This window comes from Zeus faber, assembly GCF_960531495.2.
Source record: "Zeus faber genome assembly, chromosome: 6".
In the NCBI taxonomy this organism is placed as follows: domain Eukaryota; kingdom Metazoa; phylum Chordata; class Actinopteri; order Zeiformes; family Zeidae; genus Zeus; species Zeus faber.
In genome coordinates, this window is record NC_137201.1 from 5,803,666 (window position 1) to 5,815,331 (window position 11,666).

Sequence of the window (11,666 nt, forward strand, 5' to 3'; positions counted from 1 at the left end):
CACTCCAAGTTAAAGGTAAAGATGATGTGAAAGTCAGTGACATACAGACATTTATATTTAAACAATATTTACACAATACACATATACATAAAATATCGAATAAAACATCCGCCTACTAGCCAACCTCCCCACTTGTTGAATGCAAATTGGTGCCGATCACAACTTGCAGCGCCAGATTTTTTGTGTCGGTGGCGGTGGCTGAAAGTAGGTATTTAATTGAAACCTGTTTCCTTTGTTGCGTTCTGACCTACGTCCGGTCGATCGAGGCGTGTCGCGGAAAATTCTGCGGTGCTCAATGCCACATTTTGATATCCAAGTCAGTTATCTCTTTAACATCAGTCAACCCACCAAAAACAATCGAAGGCTTTGTACAGGGTACAAGGGGAAAAAATGTGTCATTTGCCTCTTTCCCACTTAGCACTGAAAGCTGTTAATCTACTGGCGATGTTCTGTAATGGTGTCGTGGGGGAAAGAGATCCGGTGTCGATGTTCCGAAAAGTCGTTCCGTAAATCTCCCCACTCTCGACTTTGTATCATTTCTGTGAAAATGCCGGTACAGCTGTGAATTAAGTGTGTGGGAATGGAAGCAGCAACATTGCCGTAAAGCAGGAGTGGAGCCGAATCCAAATAAAGCACAAATAGCGTTTTTTTACGAATATTTATTTCGCACAAATATTTAGAAAATTGTTGTTTTCGAGAAAGAAAATAAAACATTGGAAAAAATGGAGAGTCCGATCCGAAACCTCGGCGCTCGGCTGCAAAGATGAGAAACTGAAACACGTCCAGTCTCTATGGAGACAGGTCTTTCTATTCTAAATTGTTATTGTTTTTCTTCTTAAACATGCCACTGTCTTCTACATTTAGGGGGGCGGTGGCTTTGCTTGCCCACCCGCTGCACTGCAGCATGGAGGGGCAACGGGTGGATTATTGCGTCCGGGGACGGAACCGACACCGTCTGGGTGGGGCGGGAGACCGGGAGCAAAGCGCTGGTCTAAAAAATAAACTGATTCTTTTGCCTAGTCTCACATGATGTTAGACGCCTCTCACACGAGCATTACGTACTATATCTATAACAGTCATCTCTGTGGGAACAGACTCCATATGGAACTTTTCTGTAAAGTAGGCCAATGTGGGCCTTTGCCGGATATTTTTTATCCAGCACCGTTACGCATTCCATGTGGGAAAGGGGCTTTAGAAAAAAATTAATTGTCAATAGGGCTTTATTTTAACGTGTAGGCAGGGGCGGTTTTATTTTAAAAAGCAGTCGGCCTATGACATTGAATTCAGTGGGTTTTTTTTAACAATACTCCAGAAAGACAGAATAATAATAATAATAACTTAAGACAAACAACAGATAATTGTCCCCTGAGATAAGAACGCATATTGGTTGTAGGCTGCATTTAGTTTGACTGTGATATATATAAGCATATCAGATATCAGACAGAATTGTCAACTTGTTGTACTCCAACTTGTTTCCATCTTCAGTCTGACATTGCCTTCACCTTAACCGATTTCCATGGGGGAGGGGGATTAGATTTTCCCTAACCAATCACTAGAGACCAGACTAGGAACGTATCCGCCTGGATCTAACGTAATTTTGAGTTGACACTGATCCGTAGCCATGCCAACATACTGTTTAGCCGGGGTTTTAAGAGTCGAGCAGAGCGAAGTTAAAAAAAAAAACAAAAAAAAACAAACCAAAAGAGTAAAGCAGAGTGCTGTTCAGATGTCAAAGTCATTTGTACTTTTAATCGATTTACAACAGCTTTGATAGCAGCCTCTGTCTTGTCGTCATCATTGTTGTTACTCCTCCTTGGTTCTGGGTGGCGCATTGCTTCACATGGTGCTGATTGGATCAATCGTTTTTTTCAACCGAGAAACCACTGTTTCATGTCATGATGCCAGACCAGAAGAATCAGTCAACTCGGTGGAGTCTTTATTCAACCCCTAAGGGCCGTGTCAGCCACAGCTTACATAAAAAAACATAGGTAATAATAAAGCAATGGAATAAAAAATAATAATAATAAAAGAAGAAAATAGCAATATATGGAAAATGTACCGTTAGCTGTACACAATAAAATATGACAATATACACTAAATCTAATGATATACAACAAAATATATAACCAGAAGAAACAGAAAAACATCTTTAAAAAATGGACATAAACCAATAGAAAATAAACCAAAAATTAAACAGTATCAGAATGGAAAAAATGTACCTAAACCTTTTTTTGTTTCATTTTAAGTCTATATTGTCCATTTTGTTTTGAAGTGTTTTGTAAGTCAATGTTACTAAATGGACTGAAAAACGTCTTCACTATTTTTTCATTATTTTTCATCTTCCTTTTTTGTCGATCGTTTTATTTTTTTTCCAGTTTTCCAGTTTTCATTGCCGGTGGAGCACTTGTTTAATAACAATTAAATAGAGGAGACAACACTGTTGCACAGCAGGCGTCCTCCTCTTCATGTGTTGTGGATAATGGCGGCGCTGACTGTGACGTGTGTTAAATTCCTCCCCAGGACCAGAGCGCCAAAGAGAAAGCTCTACAGAGCATCTCCTCCATGTCCTCGGCTCAGATTGTCTCTGCCACTGCCATACACAGCAAGCTGCTGCCCGGCATCGTGCGAGCAGGTTTCCCCAGCAACGCACAGGTGGGACACACACACACACACACACACACACACACACACACACACACACACACACACACACACACACACACACACACACACACGCACATACACACACACATCAAGGAGTACTCGTCGACCTGTGTGGTACATATGGACAAAATGTGTATTACAGATGTGTAATACAGCTAAAATTTTTAACAATTCCACCAAAATTGATTTAAATTTGATGGTTATTGTTTTGCATTGCATTGAAAGCACCTTAGAAAGACAGATAGATAGATAGATAGATAGATAGATAGATGGACGGACAAATAGATAGACGGACAAATAGATAGACGGACAAATATTTGGACAAATAGATACTCGTAATTGTGTTATGTTAAATAGACATTACAACAATGCATGTAATATGTTGAACGGGTCGCTGTTATACACTGTTCTCCACAAGAGGGCGCTTTGTTGGCTGTTGCCTAAAACTGTTTATATTGGTCTCCTAAGAAGCTCTGAAGTTTGTGTTTATGCATGAACACATTTTTTTTTCCCATCAAAAGCAAAAATTAACTAATGTAAAGCAAGAATGTTGCTTTCATTTTTGAATATTTCAAATTAAGGCAGAAATGGGGTCTATATCGCTGACTATTACTGGAAAGCTTTTATTCACGAGGATGTAAATATAACGGCAGAACCCGTTAACAGTATATGTATAGCCCCAACTTGAGTAATCACTCAAGTTGGATTTCCAGGTTCCACAGAGAAATGTGTCCACTCCCTTGAGAGCTGACCACAGTGCTGTATGCAGAGAGGTGTATTCTTTGATTACTTTATGACTAGGATTTATCAGAGACATGGGAATTGTTGGGTGTTCGTCAAAGCTATAGAAAACCACACATCTTTCTGTCTACTTTCTATATGTGGCACAAATGAACACATCAGGTAGCACTGTGGAAAAAAGACGCTCTCTAATTGGGGGGGGGGGGGGGGGCTATTCTGAGACAAATACACTGAAGCCTACAATGCAAAAAAATCCACTATTTAGGAAAGCTTCACTTCAACCATAAACACACACTTACATCCGGGGTGGGCGATAATTCAATGGTATATGTATCACAGTCATTAAGATGTTGTAAATGAATGTGGAAAAGCAGACATGACCCTACATTTCTCACGTGCTCTTCACCAAACCAAACGGTTAAGTGCTGAAACCGTACTTATTCACCATATTGTCCCATCAAAATCATATTTAAATATTGGATACTCATTAACATGGGATTTTACAAACATTTGAATTATATATTCCACAACGTTGGATTTTCATGCAGCCCTAACTCGCATCGCTCACATCGCTATTGAGGACCCTGTGTACTGATGTGACTACTGACTACTGACTACACTGTGTGTGTGTGTGTGTGTGTGTTTGTGTGTTTGTGTGTGTGTGTGTGTGTGTGTGTGTGTGTGTGTGTGTGTGTGTGTGTGTGTGTTTCAGTTGTGGCAGGGGATGATTCCCGGAGGCCAGTCCAGCTCTACCACCGAAGAGTAAGTCACACCAACTCACACCAAGAACCCTGCTGAGCCTGGAAACTCACACTATCCAAACAACAACATATAATTACAATTTTTTTAGGGGGTACGAAATCGTACCACGTAGCCCGGGTATCTCACACCTTCAGTGAGTGGAAAAAAAAACAAAACTAACAATGACGGCAGCAGATAGGATAGGATGAGCTCTTGAGACTCGTCATACCGACACTGGTGGTCGCTAAGGGCCAGCCGCCATGACGACAACATTTCAATCCGTTTCAAACACAAAGGAATGAAATAACCTGCATTTGTTGCCCTGGCACCAGTGTTAAAATGGTTCAGGGGCGTTTGGCGTAGGCCTCCCCCTCAAACTCCGAGGACGCGGCGACCTCCTTCAGATGGAGGGATTACATGTTCTGTTCCTGTTCTGCATGTGGCGGCGGCAATTTCGGTCGTACATGGCGCAATAACAATGCGGCTCATCCATGTCACTCTGTCCTCCACTCGCTCTCTCTTTCTCCCCTTTCCTCTTCCAGTGTCAAGCCTTTCTCCCAGCAGGCCTACCCCGTGCAAACAGCGGGAACCACCACTATCTCAGGTAAGAGAAGGGAGCCGCTGCACAGCAATTACCAGCTTTCTCCGTTGCTTTCTGTGTCAATTCCTCTGTTGGCTTTTCCACCAAGACCGCAGTTCAATAGAAACATAGTCATTGAGACATATAACATACATCATGTTCAAGTCGTGAGAGATCTGGATATGATGACACAACCTTCCATTTCTCACGAGATTTATTTTTCAAACCACAGCTTTGACAGAACCTTTATGTCCTGTAAGTTGTGAGGTGGGGCCCCCATGGATCGGGTTTGTTCCAGCACATCCCACAGATGCTCATCAGGATCGGACCCTAACCCCGACCATCCACACGATGTAAAAGAAAATGTGATTCATCAGGCCAGGTCACCTCCTTCCACTGCTCCATGGTTCAGTTCTGACGCTCACAGGCCCATTGAAGGTGCTTTCGGCGGTGTACAGGGATCAGCATGGGCACTCTGACCCGTCTGCGGCTACTCAGCCCCATACACAGCAAGCTGTGATGCACTGTGTGTTCTGACACCTTTCTGGCATAGCAGCTTTAACTTTTTCAGTAGTTTGTGCTACAGCAGCTCTTCTGTGGGATCTGACCAGACGGCCCAGACTTCACTCCCCACGCGCATCAACGAGCCTTGGGCGCCCATGACCCTGTCGCCGGTTCTCCGGTTGTCCTTCCTTGGACCACTTTTGGTAGGTTGTAACCACTGCAAACCAGGAACATCCAACAAGACCTGCTGTTTTGGAGATGCTCTGACCCAGTCGTCTAGCCAACACAATCACTTGCTGCCTAATAGATCCTATCTCTTGACAGGTGCCATTGGAACAAGTGACCAATGTTATTCACTTCGGTGGTTTTAATGCTGTGGCTGCTGTGTGTCACTTGTTTTTATATTGTGGCTGATCAGTGTGTGTGTGTGTGTGTGTGTGTGTGTGTGTGTGTGTGTGTGTGTGTGTGTGTATATGTATGTGTATATGTATGTGTGTGTGTATATATATATATATATATATATATATATATATATATATATATATATATATATATATATATATATATATATATATAAATTTCTTTAAGATTTTTTTTTTAAGAGGGGGGCAAATAAGTAAACATGTTAAACAAACACACATATTAAAATGTTGCTCCCCATCATTAATGGCTGTCTAAATGATTTACTGTTGAGAAGGTAAAAAAAAAAAAAAAAAGGGAAAATCACATTATAGACTTGCTGTGGTGTTTGCACACCGCTTGACTCAAGGTTAACCCCCCCCCCCCACAAAACAAAGAAGAGAGGTCACCAAATTGTTCTCTCTCTGTGTCCCCTTGAACCTGCCCCGCCCGCCTCTGACATCTCACAAGCCGCATTTTAGTACCTGTGAAGACTTGTTGAGTTAAGATAAGACGGACCCAGGAGACGGCAACGGAGAATGCTCCGAAATTGATAGCGTTGCGCTACAGTACAAGTTTTTAACACGGGGGAGGGGGGCTGGAGAAATGGTTGCCCCAATGGATTTGTGCGATATGGGTTCATCATTATTACCTCCATTCAGCTACTTTTGTCATGTGCTTTTAATACAGGAACATCGCTCTCACCGCCGCAATTACCTTTTGTCCACAGCTCTCAAATGACGGCCTGTATTTTAGACTTTTCTAGTGGAGAGGTAATGCTAGCCGCATGAATACGATCCATTAATGTGGCTGAATAGGGTAATCATACCTGATGGTCCTGTCCGCACCGGACTGTATGCGAAGTGAGGTCAAACTCTGTGTGTGTGTGTGTGTGTGTGTGTGTGTGTGTGTGTGTGTGTGTGTGTGTGTGTGTGTGTGTTCCTCAGGCTACGAGCCCACCACCGCAGCCCAGACGCACCGGGAGCCGGCGTGGCAGGGTCGCTCCATCGGGACCACCAAGTTACGCCTGGTCGAGTTCTCCTCTTTCCTGGAGACACAGAAGGACCAGGAGGCTGTGAGTAGCTTGCTCACACACACACACACACACACACACACACACACACACACTAGCCTCAAATTGTGTTCTATGCACAGTTTTATGCTTGCATATACACACACTGAGTTTCATACTTGCATACACACACACACACATACACACTCAAAGACACACAAGGTAACCTGAAATTAAGTTTTATGCCACACACACACACACACACACACACACACACACGCACACGCACGCACACACACACACACACACGCTGTAAACACAGCCTTTTGCCCCTTAAACAAAGATGACAGATAGCCTGCCGATGCGGAGCGGCTGCAGCAGCCCTTGTTGTGCTCCCCCTGGTATGAATAACCTTTTCAAAAGCCCCCCGGCGTCTGCTCGGACCGCCCATGTATCATCCTGCCACCGTGGGCACCCGCCGTCCTTTCACTCCATTTATTTCTCCCGACGCATTCGTCAAGTTAGGGACCTCGGGACCTGCGCAGCAGCCGGTCGAGGCTTCTACATGTTTACACTGTGTTCTCTGAACGCCTGATAATGCCACCGCTGCACCTTCACACACACACGCACAACTGTAATATTCCCTTCGCAGGAACGTAAAGGTACGCTTATTCCGGAATGAAATTTGTGAAGTCGAGTCGGGTCGTACTGCATCACAGGCATTTACGTTTACATTGATTCCTCAGACCCAGGTCTTAGCGGGTGATCGCCACGACTGTTGCCGTGACGCTGCTCCGCATGTGAGTTTAACTCTTCGACACCTTCCCCCCTCCAGCAGTACAACAAGCACCTGTTTGTGCACATCGGCCAGACCAACCCCAGCTACAGTGACCCGCTGCTGGAGTGCGTGGACATCAGGCAGATCTACGACAAGTTCCCCGAGAAGAAGGGCGGCCTGAAGGAGCTCTTCGGGAAAGGCCCGCAGAACACCTTCTACCTCATCAAGTTCTGGGTGAGGACAGGCGTCGAACCTAACGCTGATCGGCTGGGCCGCAGGAAACGTGTTTACTCCAGTCGAAGCCAGTTCAGTTTGCACGTTACCGGTTCACTGCCGTGTAATTGCATTCTGGGATACATTGTCTGAGGCTCAACTGCATGCCGTGGGCCGCCCCCAGCCAACCAGATTCCGTGGTTTGTTAAGCCAATCGGCTTCCCTTTGGCTTTCGATATCGCTTTCCCGCTATGAGCCATTCGGATTCAACTTTGTTAAAAGTACAGCAACAGGCAAGGTCATGTGATGGATTTCATCGTTAATCCCACATGGATTCACTGTGCCGACGAAAAGATCGCGAGGGCTCGCATGCATTTCCGTACTTATTCTCGGATGTTTGATTGTGGGCAAATATGAGTCAAAGTAATGTGAAATGATGCATTTTCGTATCTAGCAGTTGCGTAAGAATTTTCCGGGCCTAGATCTCCGTGGAAGAGGGGCTCGTTAGAAGAGGGATCCGCTGGTCAGGTGTCTGTAGAGGCTGCGAAATCCATCCCTCCTGCGTCTCCATCCACGTACCTTGGTGTTGACGCAGACAATTGCTGCGGTTGAGGTCGAGCCGAGGCTCGAAGGGGCGGCATTGTTTGCCGACGATGGTTTCCATGGTGTCTGCTGATAATACCAGCGTTATTATCAGCGTTTCAGAGCATGTTCTCATAGTGTGTGTGTGTGTGTGCGCGCGTGGTGTCGGGTTAGCGGTGGAGCGGCTGGGTTAGCCCTTAACGATGTAATGCAAAAGGCCATTCTTTGAAATGGCTGACTTGTTGGTGATCTCAACTATAAATCCCCCGTCTGTGTGTACATACAAACAGCCCAAATTTAACACATGACATTATCACTTCGGAAAGAAGCTGGAACTGGCAACCCACCAGTGGCTTCTCTCTGTGTTTTTCCATTCTGCTCCGAGACCTCTGGGTTTTTGTTGTGTGTGTGTGTGTGATTTCTCCATCCACCTGGGTTTGGCAGGTGGGTGGGTTGACGACAGCACGGAGGCTGTGTTTGAACACCTGCTCTCTTCTCCCGACACTCAGGTGAGAGAGAGCGTCTGTCTGTCTCTCTCTCTCTCTCTCTCTCTCTCTCTCTCTCCCTCCCTCTCTCTCTGTCTCTCCTCAGAGAACTCATTACAGAACTTACAGCTCCCCGCTCGCCTGCACTCGAGGTGCACCGTGTACTCGTGGAACATTATGTAAGAACGTCCAGCTTCACAGCAATTACTGGTCCACACAAGTGTACTGGGTTGACCAAAATATACAAGTATTTGTCTCAACAAAGGGTTCCCAGTTAGAGGGCACCAGCCACGGCAACTAAGAATAGCTTACGTTTCATAAGCTGCTGTACCTCTCAACACCAAGTATCCGAAATCTGGACGCCGTGAATTATTCTCATATATTCATCTCTACGTCCTCTCATCTGTCCGAGTGGCTGGCTGGCCTGCTGACAGATAACTGCCTTAACTTCAACGATTCGGGGAATATGAACTGGCAGGTTTATGCCCCAATATAAATCACTGCATTCCCAATAAAAAACTGCGGTGAACACACAGTACTACACCACAGAGTTTTCCATCTGGCGATACCTTATATAATATAAAAAATTACAAGTGAACCAACATTCTAATGAAAAAAAACCAACTTTATATCTCAAAAGTTGGGATTAGACAGCATCCATACGCTTGGAGTTATTATTTATCCGACCTTACACCCGAGGGGCTTCTGGGTTTGGCTTCAGTCGGGTGTCATTTTTCTCTGCAGTTCTTTCAGCCATCAGCAGAGGCTGCTGTTGACTTAAAGTGTCATAAAGTTACTTTTTTAGGCTTTAAAAGACATTTAATAGTCATACATTTCAATTCATGCCTGATTTTATTTATCAATATATTTATTTTGACAAAATGAGTCTGAATATTTCTGATGTTATTAACCTTCATATTTACCTGCTGCACAAGTGACTTTCTAGAAAAACTATAATATGACAGGAAACTACTAATAATGCTTCATAGAATCATACTTACTGTATGTCTGCCCTATAACAAATATAGAGTACTGCTCCTACTACCTTCAATTTAATTGACCTGCAGACACCCTGCCCAATGGATGACCTATTTTCCTCAATTCAGCAGGACTTCCCATTCTAAACAATGTTTTATTATTATTGTTATTATTATTATTTCAACATCCATTTGTGGTTCTATGCTGTCGCCAGGCGGACCTGAACTACAGCGCGCAGGACGACCCGGCTGCCTTCTACGGCGTCACCAGCCAGTACGAGAGTTCCGAGAACATGACCATCACCTGCTCCACCAAGGTGTGCTCCTTTGGCAAGCAAGTGGTGGAGAAGGTGGAGGTGAGTGATCGATCAATCCATTGATTTGACGGGTTTTTAGTTGTTCATTGATTCCCACCCAGATAATTTTCTTTCACCCTATATAGTCATTTGGTTTTGGTTTTTTTCTACTAAATTGTTCCCTTCTCTGTTTCTCTTTCTCTCCTCAGACGGAGTACGCGAGGTTTGAGAACGGCCGCTTCGTCTACAGGATCAGTCGCTCCCCGATGTGTGAATACATGATTAACTTTATACACAAACTCAAACACCTGCCCGAAAAATACATGATGAACAGCGTGCTGGAGAACTTCACCATTCTGCTGGTGAGAATACCCACCGGTTTTGTCTGTGTGTGTTGTTACTGTACATGAAAACTCTAAACCTTTTAACTTGTTTTCCCCATGTGTGTGTGTGTGTGTGGTTCTTCAGGTGGTGAGCAACAGAGATACTCAGGAGACGCTGCTGTGCATGGCCTGTGTGTTTGAGGTGTCAAACAACGAGCACGGAGCACAGCACCACATTTATCGGCTCGTCAAGGAATAACACACACAGACAGAGACGTGTGTGTGTGTGTGTGCGCACACACATTTTCACCATTGGAGAAAAATAAACATTTCCCTGTAACATTTAGAAGCTTTGACTTCTCACTTTGGTTTCCTCAACACGGTCGCCGCAGTCTGACACCACACCACTGTAATTCCAAGCCACTATTAGAGCTAATATTCCTAATTGCAAATAGAAAAAACATGACGTCCTAAACACTTAGCGAGTTTTCCCCAAAGCCATGCCAGCACTAACGTGACGTTGTCCTCCCTAAATCAACAGGTAACGTCACATTTCAGGTTCATTGGATCTCCCAACTCCTCCAAGATTCCAGTTGCCTTGCCTTAATCTTAGTCGCTCCGTTTTTCTGCCGGAATCTACTACTACATTACATAAACAGAGATGATTTTTTTGTGAAGAGGGTGCGGGGTCAATTGTGGCTTAAAAAATGAAAACAATACAATACAAAATACTTCACGACAAAATTGTGTGTGCGTGTGTGTGTGTGTGTGTGTGTGTGTGTGTGTGTGTGTGTGTGTGTGTGTGTGCTATGCGTGCGGATGCTTGAAGGCGAGGGGAGATCAGACCCTGTGTTTTACCTGCCAATGGCCAGACGGTGGCGACGTGGGCGCGAGAAAGAAACTTTAAACTTTGCCAACTCTGAGCTCAGCTGCGGCGATTTGACGAACCAGCTGCAAACGGATTTTGTACAGATTTACCACGGCAGGTGCCGCTCTCGCACAGACAGGTTTATCCCAAAGAATTAAGTAACGTTAACATTTTTTATACCTTTAAAAATAAATAACTGACGAGATGAAAAAAGTGATATTGAGAGTAGCTTATATAAATATATATATATTTTGAATCCAGGGACATTATCTAAAATAATATGTTGTTGATAAGAATCTAAATTTAAGACTGAATGATTCAGGTACCTTTTACCCCCCATACTACGATTATCATTACTCACTAACTGAAAGCACTGTGAGGAATAGCATAATTCTACGTTAATGTGTTTATCCATGCATTATTCTGTTCCCGCAATAAAAAAACAAGTTTCAATTTAAACCTCAACTGAATCGTCATAGCTTTAAAGGAAAATCTAATTAAAC

At 44.1% G+C, this 11,666-nt stretch overlaps 1 protein-coding gene across 2 annotated transcripts in view; it reads left to right on the plus strand.

The window, feature by feature from the left end:
- The window catches only part of tead1a (TEA domain family member 1a), a 29,934-nt gene extending 18,838 nt beyond the window's left edge, over positions 1–11,096 (plus strand). Inside the window, exons 4-12 of one of the 2 annotated variants that reach the window (XM_080002698.1) lie at positions 1–15; positions 2,521–2,652; positions 4,118–4,167; positions 4,689–4,750; positions 6,577–6,704; positions 7,477–7,653; positions 9,892–10,032; positions 10,182–10,334; positions 10,441–11,096. The exon at positions 1–15 is cut by the window's left edge and continues 48 nt beyond it. In XM_080002698.1, the coding sequence (XP_079858824.1) occupies positions 1–15; positions 2,521–2,652; positions 4,118–4,167; positions 4,689–4,750; positions 6,577–6,704; positions 7,477–7,653; positions 9,892–10,032; positions 10,182–10,334; positions 10,441–10,554 (972 nt within the window). In that variant the 3' untranslated portion in view covers positions 10,555–11,096. The remainder of the gene's footprint in view (positions 16–2,520; positions 2,653–4,117; positions 4,168–4,688; positions 4,751–6,576; positions 6,705–7,476; positions 7,654–9,891; positions 10,033–10,181; positions 10,335–10,440) is intronic. The other variant, XM_080002699.1, reaches the window with a different exon arrangement.
- The last annotated feature ends 570 nt before the right edge of the window (positions 11,097–11,666 follow it).